The sequence below is a fragment of the Podarcis raffonei genome, chromosome 5 (assembly GCF_027172205.1).
Source record: "Podarcis raffonei isolate rPodRaf1 chromosome 5, rPodRaf1.pri, whole genome shotgun sequence".
Classification (NCBI taxonomy): Eukaryota; Metazoa; Chordata; class Lepidosauria; order Squamata; family Lacertidae; genus Podarcis; species Podarcis raffonei.
In genome coordinates this window covers 78449951-78472446 of record NC_070606.1, presented here as the reverse complement: position 1 = coordinate 78472446, position 22496 = coordinate 78449951, and the positions used below count along the sequence as shown (strand labels likewise).

The following is a 22496-nucleotide window of genomic DNA, read 5'->3' as shown; positions in this document are numbered from 1 at the left end:
CGTCTTCTGGACTCTCGGCGTGACAGTTTCCGCCGAGGAGTGGGTGTCCCTACAGGAGGTCCTGAAATCTCCCCGCTGCTCCCGCTTGAAGTGTCTCTGAGCCCTCCCTCCGACTCACTTTCCCTTGGAACTCCACTTCTCCCCCTGCTGGTCCCCTCCTCCGCTGAATGGTCTCTCTCACCCTCCATGAGCCCTTTCACCTCCTTAGTCTCAGATGGCAGTTCCCTGACAGTGGCACACAAAAATGTGTTTATTAGGAGAAAATTGCACTCAAATGATGATGGATATTTGTAAGATTAAAGTAATAATAATCAAAAACTGTTGCAAAAAAAGTGGAGAACAGAATTTAAGATTGGAAAAATTAGAAAAAAAGAAAGCCACAACTCGACAGTCCTTACTGATGAACACAGAACAAACATATAACCAATCACAAGACACCTTCTAACCAACTTTGCTTCTTGTCCCCATTCCCGTTACAAATTTAACTCTTCCTTGTGATCATAGAACTTTGAAAACTGAATCATTCTTTTTCACAGAACTCTCATACAAAGCCAGTGTCCCAAGCCCCACATCACCTATTGATCAATGTGAAGTGACATAGTGTTTTTCCAGGATATTAGAATCATTTTCTTAGTGAGTGCTACAATACCATTAATTTGCACAACAGTAAATGAATGTATAGCGCAGTTCCATTATCTCAATGTTCAGAGTGATAAACACCCACAATACACTGAAGCAAACAATTTAAGTCAATATACATTTTGTTTATTGTGTAAGGGACACCAAGTAAACGAGTCAAGAAAATAACATATAGTGATTCTGTAAGAATTTGACAGCTCTGTTTGACATTGCAGTACTCAATAGTTTTAAAAGATAAACATCTCTGTTTCCCTCAGTAGGGGAAAAGAGAGAGAATTGCTAGATGAGATAAGATCTGATCATTTAAAACATGACAATCCAGGCATGGATAGGGGAGAAATTTGTTTGATTTTCATTTTAACAAGATTCTGAACTATGCAAAACATGAACCAAAACACATGTATTTTTCTAAATGCACACTTCTCTGAATGTTGTGATGCAGTTAGTCAACAAAAAATATATGTGGAAATGTATATATTAGAGGAGTAGGCATATATTCGTGAAAATGGCATGCAACAATGCATTGTATTTGGGAACAGGCTTTCAAAAATGTGTAAAGCAGGTAAAATTCCATAGAAACTGTATATTAGGAGAAAAGTGTACCAAAATGGTAGTGCATTTTTTTGCGGACCGTTTTTAAAAATGCAAATTGAGTTGGAAATGTGGCAAATGGAAGTTTGGAAAAATGAGCAACTGAGATAAATTGAAAATAACAGGTCCACACATTCTTAACCCAAGGCTGCTTTTACAGCAAGTCAGATCATCCCAGCTGTTTACATCTGAACCCCATGAACTCTGTTGAGCAGACAAAAACTTGGAAAGGTATTGTCTACCAGAAGAAGAGATATAATGTGCTCATATGAAACTGTCAGGTGATCTCAGCTGTAGAACTTGGTCCAAACCCTTCAAGCTATTGATCAAAATCCTTACCTTTAAGTCAAGTAATAAACCTGCTATTCATCCAAAGTCTTATCTCAACTCGAGACAAATACTTGAGGGTACTATGAGCCATTGGCCAAAAGGTCACTTTGCAGAGCCAGGTAGAATCACACGAGTCCTCACAAAAGCAAGCCAGAACAACATATAGGTCCAAAACAACAATTTCACACCTGGAAAGCACCATTAATTTTGTTCCAATGTTTTATTTTAAATTAAGCATAATTTGACAGATACAACAAAAGAAACCCCAAACAACCATCTCGGTCTTGTTCAAAGAAAGGATTCTATAACAATTACCAAACCACCACCAAAGTACAATATCAAAATTACTCAGAGAAACGATCATTTCCTCCTGTATAAAACCCAAGTCAAATTGATCAGAGCCAAAGGCATTCCATAGATGCGGCTTCGTTTATAAGTTCTTATTCAACCACTCAATGTAATCATTTGCCATCTTCTCTCCCACAGTTAAGATTAATGGGCCTGTACTAAACATCGCAGCCCCATGGACAGTATTCTCATGTTGATGTATTACATTAACTCCTGCCTCCCTAAGTCGTGAGACATACATGAGTCCATCATCCCTCAAGACATCATACTGGCATGTGATGACATATGTGAGGGGTAAGCCACGCAGTTTGCTTTCATCGACCAGCAGTGGCGCTGCTCTTGGATCCAGAAATCCTGGGTATTTTTGTCCAAGCTCGGAATTGCCATAGACTGGCTTGGTATAAACGTGACCCTTCTTATACCTTTCAGGTAGCCAGTGACTCCAGTTTGCAAATTTAAACAAATGGCTTAGCTCTGCAGGAACATGTTGGTTGGCCTCCATCGCCTTGTTTAGAGACATGTCAGTTGTAAAGTATTCGCTCCAGAATCTCACCATTAATGATTTAGGCAGAATTAGCATGTTTGCATTGTCTCGATAAGACGGCAAGTCCAGATCAATCGTCTGAAGAGCAGGGTAAATTAAAACCTGGATCTTGAATTTAATTTTGACACCAGGATCACGTAGAACCTGTAACAGTTAAGGGGGGGGAGATGTTATTTATTACACAAGAATCCCTCCTGGCTCCATGTCAGATGGACCACCTTACCAGAAAACATTTTACAATGCAAGGAAAAGGAGATATTCACACACACACACACACACACACACACAGTATAGGCTTGCAGACTGCCTGCCTCTTTTATTGAAAATTACACATGCTGATATCATCTGAAGTGTTTAATATTCTTTTTTAAGTAATTCGTATTTACCAAGCTCTCATCTATATCTGTGGAAGTTGCTAATAGAAGCTCAAGATACACCCTAACCCTACATCAGTCTTCCCCATCCTGGTGCCCTCCAGATTATGCTGGATTAAAACTCCCATCATTCCAGATGGTGGATTGGGCAGAAGGAAGTTGCAGTTCAAAATGTACAGACAGAACCAGATTGCGGAAGGCTGTTGTATGCCTAACCCTAAAAGACAGAAGTCAGAAGCCCAGGTTCAATGTGATTTTCAGCATAATCCTAAACATTCCTGCTCAGAATGAAATTATAGTATTCGATAGCATTCGCTCCCTAGTAAATGTGTTTAGGATTTAAGCCTTACTTAGTAAGTAAACCAATTTACATGTGCTGTACTGCTAGGCATAAATAGGGATACACACACACACATTTTTGTTGAGAAGCTCAGCTCCACCTTTTCAACAATGATCAAAGCTGATCGACCTGATAAATATTATCAGAGCTCCAGACACTTCATATATCCAAATCTACACAATCAGCTGCCCTATAAACTCCACAGAGGGTTGACTCAATTTTAGTAGTGAGATCACATTTTGAAATGATTTATACAAAACCATGTCTCCTGGGGAGTTTTTTTAACCTCTCTTGAACGAAATTCTGCAGAATCTGGCATAGTGAGGTACTATTTATGCATAGCCAACAAAATACAATTATCATTGGCGACAAGGCGGTGTTTCAACGTTCTTTTTCTTTACTCAGGGAACCTTCTCCATGTCAAGTTGTCTGCCAGAATATCCCTCTGATCATCTGCTGAAAAATCTCAGCAAACTGCACCTGGATCCTGAAGGCATTTTAGGATACCCACTTAGTTCGAGATGGGCACTTTCCCAGCGTTTGATTTCAGCAAGGAACTGCCACAAAGGCTTACTAGGAGAACTAGGTCACACAGTAAAGGTTTGCTGTAGGATGGACCATCATGGATGCCGGTGAGGGGTGGCATGCTGGGGGTGGGATTGATACTTGGGAAGCACTGCAGGACCCTGAGGAAACCTTGCCCAGCTTCCCCTCAAATCTGGCATGGAGCCTCAACACATCATAATAATAATAATAATAATAATAATAATAATAATAATAATAATAATAATAATTTATACCCCACCCTTCCTGGTTCAAAAACCTGGCTCAGGTCGGCTAACAACAAATTTAAAACACTTAATTGTAAAAGCAGCATAAAATACAGTATAAAAACATGAATAACAATAAAAGTCAAAGTTCAGAAATAAATTTAGGGGAAATCCATCTAATAAACATTAGATGATCACCAGGGCTAGCTGGCTGAATTAGTCCTACTTGGGCCAGCGACAAGGCCAGGGGAGAATTAGCTGTGGGGTCTCAGAGCGGGTAATCTTCATAAAAGTCAAGAGGAGGGGGAGGGAAGAGAAGGGAAGGGGAATAAAAGATCAGGCTGAATTCAAATTAAAAGCCAGGTGGAATAGCTCTGTCTTACAGGCCCGACAAAAGGAGGTTAAACCCCGAAGGGCCCTAGTCTCATGGGACAGGTCGGAGCCATCACTGAAAAGGCCCTGGCCCTGGTTTAGCATGCTAAACAAAGAGTTGCAGCCATTGCTTGGTCCATCTTTGTCTTTGACCCTGCACACCATGCGCTGCCAAAAGGTTGCCTGTGATGAAGTTCCTACACCCCTGCCCCAGAGCATCTGGTGTCATGTTGCTCCAGGGCACCATGGGAAATTTAGAAAGGTGGCTTCCCATATCCAGTCACCAAGTGTGGGGTGCCTAGGATAAGCTCCCGCTGGAGGATCCCAGTTACCTAAGGGTACCAGATGATGGTGTCAGCCCTGGTTGTTTCCCCAAGGTAGCAGGTTACAGGATGGCTTCAGAGAGCAAGGGTTCAGATGCATAACAAAGACGAAAGCAACTCCTTTTGAATGCCTGACTTTCCAATACATTATGACTCACCTGCTGTGCCACTGCTGCCGCTAAGTTCCCTCCTGCGCTGTCTCCTGAAACGCACACTCTGCTTGCGTCTACGTTGTATTGCTCAAGGACACTGCTCTGCAGGAAGTACTTCGCCACTGTGTACACATCTTCAAACTGAGCTGGGAAGTGGTGTTTCGGTGCCAGCCTGTACCTTTGTGAGAGAGTTTTCAAAAAGAAGAATTGGTTTTGAAAGGAAAGCAAATCTAATTTGTGACATGGATGCTAGGTGTCTTTCCCTCCCCCCATTCAATTAAATTGACTTGCTTCAACATACAGTTTGGAGCAGTCAGTTGCAAACTTGTACCACTGATTACACCCCAGGCAAACTAACTCCCCCTTTCTCTCTCACTGAATTACAAATATTTTACAAACTCAATGCAGTTTAAGACCTGATCTGGCAGATATAAACACTGGGTTTCAACTTGACCTTGAAGAGTCCCACATTTTGCTGTATGGCATGGTTCACACATAACATCCAACTCCTATCACCCCTGGCTGTTGGCCATGCTGTTGGGGGCTGATGGAATAACAACAACAACAACAATTATTATTATTATTATTATTATTATTATTATTATTATTATTATTATTATTTATACCCCGCCCATCTGGCTGGGTTTCCCCAGCCACTCTGGGCGGCTTCCAACAAAACACTAAAATACAATAACCTATTAAACATTAAAAGCTTCCCTAAAGCTAGAGTCCAACAACATAATGGAGTGGACTACATTGCCTAACCCTAGTTTAGAAGGCCTTCTCTGCATTGGTTCCCCCACTTCAGAATTCCCTTCCTTTGGACCTGCAGGGCTTTGGGAAAGCCCTGAAGATCTCCATTTTTCAATTTTTAATTGAGAGCTAGCCCACACTGCAACCATCCACCCATTACCACACTCCGTCCATCCATTACACCATGGTGCATCTGCACCAGTGAAACTGGATACCTTCATCTGTCCCAGCTGCAATAAAACATGTCTCTCCCTTATCGGTCTCTATAGTCACAGCAGGCGCTGTAACTCTCCAATGGTTTGGATTGACCCCTGATGGCACATTCTTTCATTGCCTCTTCAGACAGATAGATGCCAACAATCCTCTGCCTCCAGCTGAGAAAAGTTAGCGAAGCTATGTCCTTCTTCCCTCCTCTCTTGACTGCTGCATGCTGGGAAACTCACTTCATTCGTGTCGATGGGACTGGTGGCTATGCATTACTCCCATATTATGTGATTGATATGCAATTACCTTTAACTGTAGGACTTCGTTCCCTGCATGCTACAAAGTCCAAACCCAGGTTGCATTGTGCTGAAGCTCACTGTAAACTGCTTTGAAGTTGCCTGGGGTTTTAACCATCAAGCAGCATATAATGCTTATTAAATAAATAATCAGTGGGCTTTAGTATGCTCAGTGCACGGGTTAGATTACAGCAATTAAGATTAGTTTTCTATTTGCAAAGGATCAGGTGTTATTCACAATAAACACTCTGAAGCACCATTCCTTACTCGACTGATACGACGACAGCATTTAGTGTTCCTGAAGTCCGTCTCGACAGGAGGTCATAGGGTTGCATGGCTGCAACAAAGTAAGTAATAAAGAATATTTTATTGCTCTTCTGAAACAAATAGACACACAGTTCCCTGTTTCATTTGGCAGTAGCTTTTTCTGCACTTTCTGTGAATCCCTGCAATTCAGCACTTGGCAATGGAATAAACTCCTGTGCACACCGCTTTATCTAAAGACAGGAACTCAACAAACCATTCACAAGTGACTTGGCTGCAGTCCAAGAAGGTGTCCTAGATGGGATCTTAGTTTTCATATCTCACACATTGGATATAATATGTCCTTTGCAGCTTTATATTCCCTAAGAGACATCATTTGCACTCTGAGTATTTTATTTTGTTTTTCATAAAGAATAACTTACAAACTAGCAAGCCATTCATTTATACAAATTAGATTTGAATTTTTTTTGGGGGGGAGGGAGCAAGAGTTAAACCAAAATATGCAGCAGACTAACCAGAATATCAAAGCTAACGATGTACTAAAAATGCAATACTAGGCCCCACATACACTCTGCTGCTGCAGGGTCCATCTGCCCAGTATGGGTGATTCTCTCCCCATCCCCACTGAAGCCCTGAATGACACTGCTCCCAGACTTCAGGGGCTGAACCCCTGGATATGGTTTGATCTAGCACATTATAAGAGGTTGCTAGAGGAAGGAGGAGGAGGAGGGGAAAAATTGGTTGCTAAATCAGGCCAATGGCCCACCTAGTCCAGCAACCTGTTCTCACAGTGGCTGGGCAGATGACAGGGGAAGCCGACTCGCAGGACCTGAGCACAAGACCACACACTCCCTTCCTGTGGCTTCACGCAACTGGTATATCCTCCATACATTTGTCCAGCTGCTGTCAGGGTTAGGGGGAATGGTGGAGAGCCCCCCCCCCTGCTCCAGCACCTCCCAGAGAAGAGGAAGACAGTATTGATCAGGGGTCAGCAAACCTTTTCAGTAGGGGGCCGGTCCACTGTCCCTCAGACCTTGTGGGGGGGTCAGACTATATTTTGAAAAATATATATATATAAACGAATTCCTATGCCCCATAAAGAACCCAGAGATGCGTTTTAAAGAAAAGCACACATTCTACTCATGTAAAAACACCAGGCAGGACCCACAAATAACCCAGAGATGCATTTTAAATAAAAGGACACATTCTACTCATATCAAAACATGCTAATTCCCGGACAATCCACAGGCTGGATTTAGAAGGCAATTGGGCCCCCGGGCCTTAGTTTGCCTACCCATGGCATAGATTTACAACAGGGATTTGCAGAAGGTCATGGCTCTGAGACAAAAGAGGGGCAAAGCTGGGAGATAATGGGAGAAGAGGACGGGTGAGAAGCAGAGCCGGAACAGCTGACTGACACATTATCACTAGAAAGCATTCCAGATGCGCCCCCTTTCCCAGAACCCGGCGAGCAGTGAAAGTGGTAGAGCAGAAAGCTAAAAGCCAAATGGCCTTAAGCAGCCCCCGTAAGTGTGCCGTAGACAACTGAGAGAGAAGGGAGGGGAGGAGATTACTTGGAACAACGCCATTATCCCGAGAGGCGACATTCTAAGCCTCTCTCTGTGAACATTGAATAAAATACACTGGTAAGAGCTTCTTGTCTGTTGGTTACTGGCAGCCTGCCATGGGGAGGAAGGACTGGATTCCCAGAAGCCTGACAGTTGCCTTCTGCTTGCATAACCAATGGATGCAATCAGATTATTTCAGTTGTTTCATCGCGTTCCAAAAAGTTCATGTGGTTTACCTGCTAGATACAATCTACAAGTTAGTTGCTTCTCTCAGACTTGCAGAGAATTAGATGGTGGAATACATTGGAGCAGAGGAGATGCTCGCCGGAAGCACATTGTCAAGTAGCAGCCACCATGCTATGTTGTATCATGACACCCGTCCCAAAGACATTTCAACTTTCAAGACCCACATTAGCAGAAACAAGCGCACATGCTTACCTGCCGATCCTAGACACCATCCACCCCCGTGAATATAAATCATAGCCCTTTTCAAGGAATCGGGCTGCCCTTTGGGGATATACAAACGGACTGGGACACCATTAAATTCTGTGTCAGTCACAGTGACCTTTTCATCCGATGTTGGCGGTGTATGTTCAAAACTTGTGAGGCTCATCAGAACATCCATGTGGTGCGCGAGACCCAGCTTGTTGGCAACTGAACCCTGGAAAACAAGAGGTACATTAATGCCAATATATTATGCAACTCTCAAGCCACATAAAAGACTACATTCATTAGTGCCTCTTCCCTTTCTCCTTCATATCAAAAATAGCCTAAAAGTTGGGCATGCATATTAACATCATCGTTAATCATTTGGAATGGTATGCACATCCTGGAGTATTAAGAAGTTCCAGGGATTGCAAAGCAGAAGTGGCATTTTGCATTAGAAAGAACACTGGAGACTTTGTGATATCTGTTTCTAGATATGCATGTTCAACATAAAGGGGGGACTAGGCACCCTAGTATATTGTGTTCATCTACAAAGCAACAGCAGTTTCCCCAAAGCAAGCAATATCCACTTGCAACTCCCCCCACCACTCCTTTCCTTCTTTCTTCCAGCCAAATGCAAAACTCAAAACTCCACCAGCTGACCTGTTTATTCAGTATTTATCTTAATTTCCTTGCACAAAGGTCATGCAATGGTTGGACTAAGGCTGGTCTTTACATAACTGTTCTTAGTTGTTTACAGGATGGCTATATGATAGTACAGTGGTACCTCGGGTTACATACACTTCAGGTTGCATACGCTTCAGGTTACAGACTCCGCTAACCCAGAAATAGTACCTCAGGTTAAGAACTTTGCTCCAGCAGCTCGGCGGCAGCTGGAGGCCCCATTAGCTAAAGTGGTGCTTCAGGTTAAGAACAGTTTCAGGTTAAGAACGGGCCTCCGGAATGAATTAAGTACTTTACCTGAGGTACCACTGTATGCATTCATCTTGCATTCAGTAGTTTCAATGCATTTCCCTGTCACTTTCCAAACTGCAAAAAATATTGTGTTTGTGTGTGTGTGTGTGTGTAAGTGGGGTTGTTCTGCTAAGGTGAAATATTGCTTGTCTAGGTCAGATGGAATTGCCTATAACATTGCACTTGCAGTGAGGACACGCCAAGGTGTGTGAGATGCCATCCCACGTACTCTCTTGCTCACACTACTGTGAACACAGATTTTGGTTAGCTCTCATGATAGCTAAATGCTGGAGAGGGGGACAAACACTTTCCTCACAGCCACATTCCCACAATAAATCTCACACTCTCCACCTGAAATTTAACTATTTTTACTTCCTAGCGGAGACAGGGGGAGGTAAAGAAAAGAACAAAACACAGTTACGGGTCATCAAGTGGTTCATGCAAACTGTCATGCTCTTGGAGAGAAATAAATTAGATGTGCTTCTAGCCTTTGTTAGAGTGTTTCTCTTTTCTGTGTGTGCTGTATTTATGTTTCCAGCTCCTCAGGAGAGATTCCAAATTCAGCTTAGCTCCAACAGCCCTGCCAGTGCCAAAATCAGTGGTTGTATGCAATGATAGTCATACTCAAGAGTAGACCCATGCAAACAAATGTGCGTGACATGGTTATTAATTTTCATGGGTCTACATGACCACATAAGACCAGAAATTGTCCAGATTAACCATTGAGACATTCAGTGTGATAGCTTATTATTTTAAAGGCTTCCCCCCCCCTTTTGAATCTCCCAAACTAGAGAATCTGGGTGGGTTTGGACATGCTTTTTTTAGAATCTGAAGCTGCTTTTATATGTGATGGAAAGTAATGTGCATACAAAAACAAAAGCAATTAACTTCTGGACAGAACCCATGAAAAACCATTTAAGTGCTGTCTGGATGGTGATGCCATTATTGTATGGGAGCCAAGCATGGTTTCCAGTTTCATTTACTCTCTCCATAGACCATGGGTAGGCAAACTAAGGCCCAGGGGCTGGATCCGGCCCAATCGCCTTCTAAATCCAGCCCGCAGACGGTCCGGGAATCACCGTGTTTTTACATGAGTAGAATGTGTCCTTTTATTTAAAATGCATCTCTGGGTTATTTGTGGGGCATAGGAATTTGTTCATATTTTTTCTTCAAAATATAGTCTACAAGGTCTGAGGGACAGTGGACCGACCCCTTGCTGAAAAGGTTTGCTGACCCTTGCCATAGACCTATGAAATTTCACAGATCTGTGGTTCATGGCATAGTGTATTGAATCAATTAAAATGGCAGGTGGGCTCTATAAAGGTAAAGGTAAAGGTACCCCTGCCCGTACGGGCCAGTCGTGTCCGACTCTGGGGTTGCGTGCTCATCTCGCTTAAGAGGCCGGGAGCCAGCGCTGTCTGAAGACACTTCCGGGTCACGTGGCCAGTGTGACGAAGCTGCTCTGGCGAGCCAGCACCAGCACAGCGCACGGAAACGCCGTTACCTTCCCGCTATAAAGCGGTCCCTATTTATCTACTTGCACTTGGGGGTGCTTTCGAACTGCTAGGTGGGCAGGAGCTGGGACCGAGCGAGGGGAGCTCACCCTGTCACGGGGATTCAAACTGCCGACCATGCGATCGGCAAGTCCTAGGCACTGAGGTTTTACCCACAGTGCCACCCGCGTCCCATGGCCTCTATGGAGGCCTCTATGGAGGGGAGTAAAATTTGGCTGCCATTCAAAAGTGACATGCTACTTGCCCAGTTCCCAAACACTTCCCAGAGACACAGCAAGCAGTGTGGCAAGTGAAGTAGCTGCTACTATCATGGCAGCAGCGGGGGGTGGGGGAAGAGTGCCGCAGCGTTGTGTGTTGAGGCGAGTGTGTTGCACAAGTTGGAAGCCATTTGTGGCATCATAACAAGGCCTCAGTGAAGTCTGGTGCTGTCCTTGGATTTGGGTCAAGGAGAAATTATGAACAGAATACAATTCACAGAAAACAAACAGAAAGAAACGAAGATATCAACACCCACAGAAGGCAATATAACGCTGCGCAAGAGGGGAAATACTTGAGGAACACGAAAACTGGCTCTTTTACAATCTGTTTCTACAGCACACATAAAGACTAAACTGCCCCTTCGCACACATACTGCAGAAAATGCACTAATTGTATTCTTCTGAAAGAGATGACCGCACCCTCACCAATCAGTTATGCAGCTCAGCCGGCTTGAGCTGGATATTCCAGTTAAGGCTCTTAAGATCTATAAACCAACAGATTTTTATTTCAGATACAGATATGGGCATGTAAAGGATTGTCCAAACAATCAGCCAGAGGTTTTGCACACCTCTGAACCCCTCTCTTCCCATAGTCCTGTGTTCTGCTGCATAACTTGATTTGTACAATGACCACTCCCCTCTTAAAACGGGGGGCGCCCTTTGCGTGGACACGTGCAGCCCCTAGATCTGGAGCGGCTCCAACAGCATAGGCTTGGCTTTGCCTTCCCTCAGGTGGGATACCTGGAGGTCTCCGCCTACCTCAGTCAGTTGTCCAATCCCACCTGGGGGAAGCGTTGCCAAGGAGACCAGGCCAGGTAGGGGAGGGATTACCTGCCCACACAATAGAGGGAGGATCTTACCTGGGAATCCTCACTAGGCTCCAGAGCTTCTCCCACCCTACCCACCCTCAGTTAATGTCTTATTTTGCAGGTTAACTTTTCTTCATAGGTTTTGCAGGTTAACTTTTCTTCACAGGTATGCAGGCGCTGCTACGTTAAGGTCGCTGTTAAAGGGCCGGAAAGGAATTTCCCTGCATTGGCAGGTTTCGCCTTTCCCGTAGCAAAACGTCACAACTTTGGCGGTATCAGGCCTTGGGCGGAATCCTTTTGTCCATCTTCCTTTTTGCGGCGGCGATACCAGGGTTCCCCGTTAAAGGGGTTTTCTGAAGGGAGGCTTTGACCGTACGCCGAAAGGTCGTCATTGCTCTCCCCTGCAGCGGCGGCATTACGGGGGCGGCTATCTCTGCTTGAACATATGTTCTCCAGAGCCGGTCCATCCCCCACACACACACTGGATAACCCTGATGCTCCCTAGGTCCCCGGCTGGGGACTGGGGAGGGAGAACGCCCAATGCCTGAGCCAAGGTCTACCCACATTTGAAATTTAATAAAGTTGTGGCCAATTTAATCCCATAGCATGTTGTCTTGAGTCGTTATTCCACATGACGGGGGGACCGCGTGGGATCTGGGGACTCCGCCTGTCCACGCAAATGCCTCATGTAAACAAAATGTCAAAAAATAAAAGAAAAGCCAGTCAGCGTTGATAGTTCTTGAGAACCAGTTTGGGTTAGCGCCCCTATTCAGTTCCAACTTTGGTCATGCGCAGGCACTACTGGTTCAGTGGAACATTTGAAAACGCAAATTCCCCTCACAGAGCCACAATTCCCAGAATTCCCTGGGAAGAAGGATTGATTGTTAAGCCACCCTGAGAATTCTAACTCCGTGTGGTGAACTGGGGTCTCCTAACAACTCACAACACCCTTAACAAACCTCATTTCCCAGAATTGTGGGTAAGGAAAGCTATGACTGTTTAAAGCGGTACCATAGCACTTTAAATATATCGTGCGAATGTGGCCCTAGTAGAAAAAAGGCTGTGGCTGCAATTGCCTAGGTGAACACTGAATTCAACAGGGCTTATTTCTGGATTGGCGCATATAGGATTGCACCATAAGTCTTTTATTTACATACATCTCCTCGAGGGAAAGAGAGGATTAACACTCCCAAACCATTTGCATCACAAGTCTTTTGTAACAAAATATATTTGCATATGTGATACCATCAAGCAGTGACACAGCCTTTTCATTACATTAATTAGTCCACTCACTCACTTCACTCACATCTGGCAATGATTTACAGTGGTACCTCGGGTTAAGTACTTAATTCGTTCCAGAGGTCTGTTCTTAACCTGAAACTGTTCTTAACCTGAAGCACCACTTTAGTGCTGCCGTGCCGCCGGAGCACGATTTCTGTTCTTATCCTGAAGCAAAGTTCTTAACCTGAAGCACTATTTCTGGGATAGTGGAGTCTATAACCTGAAGCGTATGCAACCTGAAGCGTATGTAACCGGAGATACCACTGTATTGCTATTGGTTGCCTAATGATGCTGGATTGTTTCCAGTGATTATATGCAATCCTTGATGGCTAAGTATTTGTTCTTCTCAAATAATTTTGGTGTGTAAGCCTCGGGGCCCAGAGTGATTTACCAATCAATCCCACGCTTTAAATACTACAGTTACCAGGATTCAGCGGGGGGGGGGGCATGTCTTAAAGTGGTACAAGAGAGCTTTAAATGTACAGTGCAAACGAGGCCCGTGTCAACAACTTTAGGTTTCTTGCTAAGTTTTATATTTTACATTTCAAGTTTTGCTAAAGGCCACACTCTTATGACTTCATTATACCATCATTACCTGATCCTGAAACCCACAACAAACAATGGCCCCCACCCAGCGACAGCTGGACTACTCCAAACCACATGCAGGTTGATAAATGTCAGCAGCCTATTCTTGTTTCCTTTTACAGGAAGTGAAGGCAGCCCACCTGGAAATGCTGACCTCCAGGCAGGTAATCAATCACTGGCATCCTTAATTCACAGTCTGCATGAGAGGCCAGATGTGAGGAGGAAGTCATAGCAGCATAAACAAGCAACAGCAGGAGGCAATAACTGTTAAGGAGACAGACAGTGGAGCCAAGCAGCGGCGCTGCGTGGATCGTATCTGTGCATGTTCCCAAACTAAAGCACAGATCAGAATACAGTTATCTACAGACTCCATGCTCCTCTTAAGTTTTCTGGAGCGGTATACAGTGGTACCTCAGGTTACATATGCTTCAGGTTACAGACGCTTCAGGTTACAGACTCCGCTAACCCAGAAATAGTACCTCGAGTTAAGAACTGTGCTTCAGGATGAGAACAGAAATCGCGTGGCGGCAGCGGGAGGCCCCATTAGCTAAAGTGGTACCTCAGGTTAAGAACAGTTTCAGGTTAAGAACGGACCTCCAGAACGAATTAAGTACTTAACCTGAGGCACCACTGTACTAAGGGCTGCCTTTGTAAAACAACACCACCATCACCACCACCACCCTCTCCACCTAGTCATAGCCACCCCAAGTCATGCGACTACATGCTGTTTGGAATACAACAAATAAAATCATTACTACTACTACTAATGTGTCACAAAATTGCAACAATAAGGAAGTGGGATTCAGAGACTCCTTAAAACCTGCCGATAGCTCAGTAACATAATACCATAACTCTGTATCATGGAACAAACTAATACAAAATGTTTGTTCCAGTATATATTCAAACAAAAATTTAGCGTTATTCAGGGTTTAGCCAGCAACAAGCCCCTGTGGTCTCTGCCCCTCCACCATCTACACTGAAGAGGGGGAACACTGTGACTCAGGCTCTGAAACCCTGATCATGCCAGGTTCTAGGTAAAAGGTAAAAAAGGTAAAGGACCCCTGGACGGTTAAGTCCAGTCAAAGGCGACTATGGGGTTGTGGCGCTCATCTCACTTCGGGCCAAGGGAGCCACCATTTGTCCACAAACAGCTTTCCAGGTCGTATGGCCAGCATGACTAAACCGTTTCCGGCGCAACGGAACACTGTGATGGAAACCAGAGCGCACGGAAATGCTGTTTACCTTCCCACTGCAGTGGTGCCTATTTATCTACTTGCACTGGCATGCTTTCGAACTGCTAGGTCGGCAAGGGGTTCTACATCACAGTCTACCTGTGTAGAGCAGGTTCATCTCTTCAGACATTCCCACCCCACACCTGTGTTTGTGAATGGGGTGGGGAGCTGCTGGGGCCAGAGGATGCAGCCCTGTGCTCCCTCTGAAATAATATCAGTTGCACGAAAGGGTGACACCAGAAAAGGGCTGTTGAAGTTCATTAAAAGCCTCTTAATTCTTTAGTAAACTTTGGCTGAAATGACAGGATTAAGAAGAGTTTTCTTAATCCTTCTCTTTCTTTTAAACCTAGAGCGGCCTAGGGCAGGTTGCATCTGTGAAAAAGAACAGGGAGAGGGAGAGGCTGTTTAATCCTTTCTCTTCTGGTCCTTTGTCTGCTCAAATGTCCTCTCCTTATTTTGCTTTTTCCCCTTACAGAGGAAGCAATACATTCCATGACCACAGTATGCCATGGCAGGCAGCATGTACCGTATTTTCGCTCTATAACACGCACCCGACCATAACACGCACGTAGTTTTTAGAGGAGGAAAATCCGTAGGCATGCCACCCGTAGGCATTCCCTCCATAACACGCACAGACATTTCCCCTTACTTTCTAGGAGGAAAAAAGTGAGTGTTATGGTGCAAAAAATACGGTAAATCTCGGTTATAGTATCCGAAGGAAACTGCATAGCTGATATAGATGCTATTTCAACATAGGAATGATTCCTGAATTCACTTTACTGCAGCATTTGTGGTGTTAAACGTATCTTCCAGAACTATCTGCTGCTAAGCAGATGAAATGTGCATGGATGAACCAATCTCATTTATTCTGAAGAATCATCATCTAAAATTAGAATGTTGTTTAAGGTTGCACAAAGAGCTGTTTTGCAACCCAGGATTTGGACAAAATGACCAGAAATCATTTGAGTCCAGAATCCATGGTTAGATATATGGTTAGACCCACCCCCTCTCTGGTAACACTTCCTGATGTCAGCACATTATGCTGCCCAGAATGCATGATCCTTGGTGTTAGACATGGTGCATGAAACATTCTTGTGAAAATAATGCAGTGTTGGGGAGGAACTGCATGCAAACTGTCATAGAACATAGAAGGTTGCTTTATACTGAATCAGACTCCTTGGTCCATCTAGCTCAGTGGCTCTCCAGAGCTTCAGTTAGGGTACATTCCCAGTCATACCTGCAGATGCTTGAGACCTTTTGCTTGTAAGGCAGGTGCTCTGCCACTGCACTGTGGTCCTTCCAAGGCTGAGGTTCAAATCCCAGCATCTCCAGGTAGAACAGGGAAGGAGTCCTACCTGAAATCCTGGGAGAGCCCCTGCTAATCTGAGAAGCCATACCAAGCTACATGGGATCAGTAATCTGACTTGGTATATGGAAGCTTCCTATGTTCCTATCTGCTTCTGGTGTTCTTTCTGTACTGCATTAGATTTGCACAAAACCGAAAAGGGGACAAGGGTCTACATAACATTTGCATATGCTAATTTATTTGCACAAGTACTAATTTATAAATTTATACATTTTCCATAATTTATCTCACCATAGTGGGGAAGACTGTGGTTAAGTGACCTGTGTGCCAGATTAGTGGCTGTCCAGCAACTGATGGACAACTTCAAGGTGCTTCCCCACTGCTCTCCTTCTGACCAACTGGGACCGCACTCCTCCGTCAAACAGAGGGCTTGACCTCTGGAAAGTTGGACACACAGCCACCTACACTGTTTTGGTTGTCATTCAAATTCATAGCCTAGTGTAGACAGTAGGGCACATTTTGACGAAATCAAGGCACTGTGGATAGAGAAATAGCTACACATACATCCAATGTGCCCCATGATCCTTTAAGGTTGGCAGTCGAGCTCTCAGTTTAAAATATAATTTAGGGGTTGGAACTGGGCTTTGATAATGCACATTATGTGAGGGTGCATTTTCTCCAAGTACAATTTCCTGGCCAAGGCCCTGGGCAGTCTGCTTCCCTTCAGCCTAATTCCTAAAATGGGGGGGGGGGCTTGCACCCATGCACTGATTTCTCCCGCTAATGGTACTGTACATATGCAGGTTTCTTTTATTCTAGGTGTTGATGGTGGTGATTAAATACTTTCATTAATAAATATTGTATTAATATTTATTTATATACTGCCCTTCATCTGCAATCTCAGGACGGTTTACAGTACAAAAGCACCAAATACATAACACACACAAAAACCAACACAATAACCCTCCACCCACCCACAGCCCAATAAACATTTCGAAGGCCATAGATTCTTCACTTCTCCAAACGCCTGGGTTAAGAGGAATGTTTTTGCCTAGCACCAAAATAGTATTAAGAATATTATGTGCAAAGGCACATTCACATATGAGCAGCTGAATCACAACAACGACCCCTGTGTGATCAGAAATCCTGATATATAGGGTGCCTACATACATCTTGGGATGTGGGTGGCTCTGTGGGTTAAACCACAGAACCTAGGGCTTGCCGATCAGAAGGTCACCGGTTCAAATCCCCGCGATGGGGTGAGCTCCCATTGCTCGGTCCCTGCTCCTGCCAACCTAGCAGTTCAAAAGCACGTCAAAGTGCAAGTAGATAAATAGGTACCGCTCTGGCGGGAAGGTAAACGGTGTTTCCATGCGTTGCTCTGGTTCGCCAGAAGCGGCTTAGTCATGCTGGCCACATGACCCGGAAGCTGTACGCCGGCTCCCTCGGCCAATAAAGCGAGATGAGCACCGCAACCCCAGAGTCGGTCATGACTGGACCTAATGGTCAGGGGTCCCTTTACCTTTACCTTTACCTTTACATACATCCAGCTGTTCATGGGCACCCTTTTGCAGACATTGCACTGAACATGCAGGTATCAAGGGGGCAAGGTTAGTAGTGCATGATTTGTGGGGGTGGACCCGTGGCACAGTTCACCTCTCTCCCTCTCCATACATTTACCATCTACAGAAGAAGGCATGGGTGAAGCTCAAGGCATCTGGCATAGGAGCATAAGAAACTGCCTTATACCAAGTCAGAGAATAGGTCACTCTAGCTCAATACTGCAGACACTAACTGGCAGTGGCTCCACAGGATTTCCCCCTGCCCTACCTGGAGATGCCAGGGGTTAAGCCAGAGACCTTTGGCATGCTCTACCTCTGAGCCATAGCCACACATTGCCAGGAAAACCCTGCAGTATAACAACTAAAGTTTATCCAGGATCAAGCTTTCAATCCATTTATATTGTGTTGTCCCACACACATGATACCAGAAGAACAAGCAGGACAAGAAATCTCACGTTGTATGTAGATCACTATCTACATATATAAAATATAACTGGGACAAGGTTTAGTGCTTCAGATTTCTTACGAGCGTCTGTCTATTTTGTTTTTCTCACCTTCCTCCTGTGGCTTTAAAAAGAAGCCCGGAAGAGAAAATGAGAAGTGAAGGGAGAAAGCTTAATATCTGACAGTTAGGCTGCTATTACAGGCAGACGAGCAACGTCAACAAAAAAGATATGGCAACTCAGCACTTGTTGGAGGGGTTTGCTATGAGCAAAGAAAACACAAGTTGTGTTTTCTCTTAAGGCTGTTACCAGAAGAAGAGAAGAAGAAGAGTTTGGATTTGATATCCCGCTTTATCACTACCCGAAGGAGTCTCAAAGCAGCTAACATTCTCCTTTCCCTTCCTCCCCCACTCTTGTGAGGTGAGTGAGGCTGAGAGACTTCAAAGAAGTGTGACTGGCCCAAGGTCACCCAGCAGCTGCATGTGGAGGAGCGGAGATGCGAACCTGGTTCACCAGATTACAAGTCTACCGCTCTTAACCACTACACCACATTGGGACTTGCAATGCAATGTTGCAGTGTGGAGCACTCCTGTTCATGAAGCCAGCCAGCCTGCCATTCCCCCTTGCAGGATACTGTATTTTTCGCTCTATAGGATTCACTGGACAATAGGACACACCTTGTTTTAGAGGGGGGGAAACAAGAAAAAAAATTCTCCCCCTCTCTGCCCAGCGCCCCTTCAGCGAAGCGGCAGGAGACGTTGCGCAGAGACGGGGAGAATTTCCCCCCTTTGGTTTTCCCCCTCTAAAACAAGGTGCCGTTTAAGGTGCGTCCAGTCGCCTTCAGGCAGCTACCTTGGAAGCCTGGAGAGCGAGAGGGGTCAGTGCGCACTGACCCCTCTCGCTCTCCAGGCTTCAGGTTCCTTTCGACCTGCTCTTTGGGGCTGGCGGGGGGAAGCCCACCACCAGCCCCAAAGAGCAGGTCGGGGAGAAGCGGAAAGGCGCGCAGCGGAGGGGCTGCTGCCATAGCCGCGCGTCACCTCTTCAGCTGGGAGAGGCTCGCGGGGCTATGGCTTCTTCGCTCCATAGGACGCACACACATTTCCCCTTCATTTTTGAAGGGGAAAAAGTGCATCCTATAGAGCGAAAAATGCAGTACCTCATTCTGTTCCCCCTAGTTTTCCCTTCCCTACTCCCAGCAATCAATGGCCATGAAGTCTGCTTAGCCTTGATCAAAGTGGCTCTTTTGGAAGGGAAGGAATTCCCGACCCTTTAGAGATTTTTTCGTATGTCAGGGCTCCCCCTGCTCAGCCTGCTGGTACCTCCCCACTTCTGCGCAGATGGTGCCATTTTGGAGAACAGAGTTTGCTATTAGCGCTAGACAATCAATGGGGCAGTGGTTAAAGTGTCAGACTAGGACCTGTGATCTAAACAACATTGCCATGAAGCCATAATTTAACAGGCACCACATAGATAAAGCCTTTTAGGATGCAGAGCCGTGATAGAAGAAGAAGAAGAGTTTGGATTTGATATCCCGCCTTTCACTCCCTTTAAGGAGTCTCAAAGTGGCTAACATTCTCCTTGCCCTTCCTCCCCACAACAAGCACTCTGTGAGGTGAGTGGGGCTGAGAGACTTCAGAGAAGTGTGACTGGCCCAAGGTCACCCAGCAGCTGCATGTGGAGGAGCAGAGATGCGAACCCGGTTCCCCAGATTATGAGACTGCCACTCTTAACCACTACACCACAATGGCTCTGTTAGGAGAAGCTGAACTCATCAAAGCTCTCCCAGGGTAAAATAATATAAGTTTTGGGCCCTATTGGAAAGGCATCATCTTCTGTTCATGCTTTTTTTTTTTTATTACCAGAAATGGCTCTCATGTGGAATGGAGAATTCTAGCCCATGCTGCTTCTTCCATCAAAGTGATGGGGAAATCACATACCAATATGCTCCCTGTAATGCAGGAACTCTCTAGTTCCATGCAGAATTTGGCAGCCCTACCTACCTCTCCCATGTTAGTCATACTGCACCTGTTTGCCTTGCCACACACCTCCCAACAATCAGATTCAGGCATGTGCTGTATGCCCTCCCCCCCTGCTTTGCGTGACACTTTTCTTCCTGTTGCTCTCTTCTGTTTTCCTTTATTTTCCTCCTATCTAAGGCCGCGCTTTTGTGACCTTTCCACCACCAGGCAATTCAAACACCCAGGGAGTGACATGAAAACTGATGCCACACCCCTAAATTCTGCACACCTCAGCAAGCACTCAGAAAGCTACTCTTTTAGCAGCATGCCAGCAATAAAACACACAAACCCTGAGGTGTGACCACAGTGTTGGCTGGAAACCAGCAGGCAAAGCCCTAGGGACCTTGCCTCAGAAACAGGTCAGATTCCCATATGTATCTCATGCCTTATAGTTGGTGAATAAATGCAGCTCTTGGGTACTAGTCGGCTTAGCTTTTACTTAAAAGCAGACTCACTGAAATGAAAGACAATGACTACAGTCAGTCAATTAATTTCAGTGGGTCTATTCAAAGTAAAACTTAGTGGCTACCACCCATTGGGTCCTCTTTATGCATATGCAAACAGATTTTTACACTTAGGGACAAAAATGTCCAGCAACTTAATAGGATCTGAGAATTGCAGAATTGGAAGAGACCATAAAGCTAATCTATTCCAACTCCGTGTAATGCAGGGATTTTTTGCCCAATGTGGAGCTTGAACCCACAACCACTTGCTACCCAGAAATGGGAAATAATTGTAACGAGTTCTGTAATTTTATGCATATCTCTCTTTTTATGCAATCCACCCTGCAGCTCCTGGGTGATGCTATAGGTAAATACATAAGCAGGCAAGCTGGTGAAAGTCATGCATGTATGCAGTACAGCAAAACAGATACCTAAAAGAAAAGTAATTTCAGTCTATGCTCAATTGCTGCAGTAGCCACAATTCACTCGGAGATCATTAACAGTGTCTGGCATGGTAGATATATTAGCAGGGATGTTCCCCTCTCCCTTACACCAGATTTCAATTAGAAATTACATCAGTGGCGAGGAAAATTCTAAGAGCTTTCCCCTTGATTGATTGCTTCTAGCATTAAAACTGGTTATTTATAGCAACAGCCGTGCAGACTAAAGAGTGTGTATGAAATGTGAAGCGTAATTATATCCGTTATCAAAGGGAGCTTTGCACTGCTTCTGACTCAAAAGTGAGGTGCTCATATTTCTACAGCAGCTAGAGAATAACAGAGAAAACAGGATACACAGCCTTGTAAAGCTATTAAATGGTTTTAAAAGCTAACAGGTAAGCTTCCCTTCTATTTGTTTTCATTTTCATATATAGGACATCTCTGTCCAGAGAGTCAAAAAAAAAGAGAGACAAATGAATTCTGTTTCATGATGCCCCCACCAGCTGCCAAATAATGCAACTAATAGCTGTTAGTTCTCATTTTGCACAATCCCAACATTTTTCAGTAAGCTCCCCCCCCCACACACACACAGCTTTTTGCATTCAAGCAATCTCACATGCACAAGACGCCTGGAATAAAGAAACGTCTAAGCTTACCACATGGTCTAAAGTTCTAAAGACAGCACCAATGAACATCAGCTTCCAGCGGTCCTCAACATTCTCTGGTAAGGGGCTGTATATGTAATAGGCAGTCAAAACTGTAGCAATGAGAAGGCACAGTAATTTGATTCCCATCTTTTACTATCTACTTCAGTCAAGACTGATTCCCATTGACTAGTCTCTGTGAGTTTTAAGGAGGCAAGTCAGCTGACAGCAACAAAGTTAGTCTGCTGTTACACAGTATGACTCACACAGACCCAGAGAGCAGCTCTTCTTTGATCACTAGGAAACAGGTTCGGCTTCTAGAGTAAAGGCAAAACTTCACGCTAGGAAGCATTCAGCCACCTACAATAGGATTACTGGAGTTGTTTGTGCTGCTTGAGCCGAGGTTTCAATAACAAAGCAAGGACGACAAGTTTGCACTTATTGGTTCTACAGATTCCACAGCTCTGGTGTTTAAATTAAAGTGAGGAAATGCAGCGTTCTCATAATAACTAACAACATAACCAGTGCTAAGCAAGACCTTTGAGCCTCCGAGTGACTGATAAGCTAAAGACTTCGTCTCAGTAGGGAAATACTAAGATATGCATTTGCTCCAGTGACTCAATACTACAGCAGATCAGATTTTAGGTGCACCTAACTCTGGACGCGGGTGGCGCTGTGGGTAAAAGCCTCAGC

The 22496-nt window shown here is 44.7% G+C and overlaps 1 protein-coding gene across 1 annotated transcript; it reads right to left on the bottom strand.

Moving 5' to 3' along the window:
• Positions 1-743: 743 nt before the first annotated feature.
• On the bottom strand, positions 744-22227 carry AADAC (arylacetamide deacetylase). The gene is made up of 5 exons (XM_053390295.1): positions 21816-22227; positions 8307-8529; positions 6304-6373; positions 4790-4961; positions 744-2596 (listed from the first exon to the last, which is right to left on the bottom strand). Exons 1-5 carry the CDS (start codon positions 21951-21953, stop codon positions 1991-1993), a joined length of 1209 nt encoding a protein of 402 aa, XP_053246270.1. The 5' UTR covers positions 21954-22227; the 3' UTR covers positions 744-1990.
• Positions 22228-22496: the final 269 nt, after the last annotated feature.

Bases quoted from the DNA above. Each gene is read 5' to 3' on its own strand.
- AADAC (XM_053390295.1), bottom strand. From the start codon at position 21,953: ATGGGAATCAAATTACTGTGCCTTCTCATTGCTACAGTTTTGACTGCC. The intron at 4,962-6,303 runs GTAAGGAATGGT...TCTCTCACAAAG, and splicing joins GCTGTCGTCGTATCAGTCGA to GTACAGGCTGGCACCGAAAC. The intron at 2,597-4,789 runs GTGAGTCATAAT...TAACTGTTACAG, and splicing joins CGGCAGCAGTGGCACAGCAG to GTTCTACGTGATCCTGGTGT.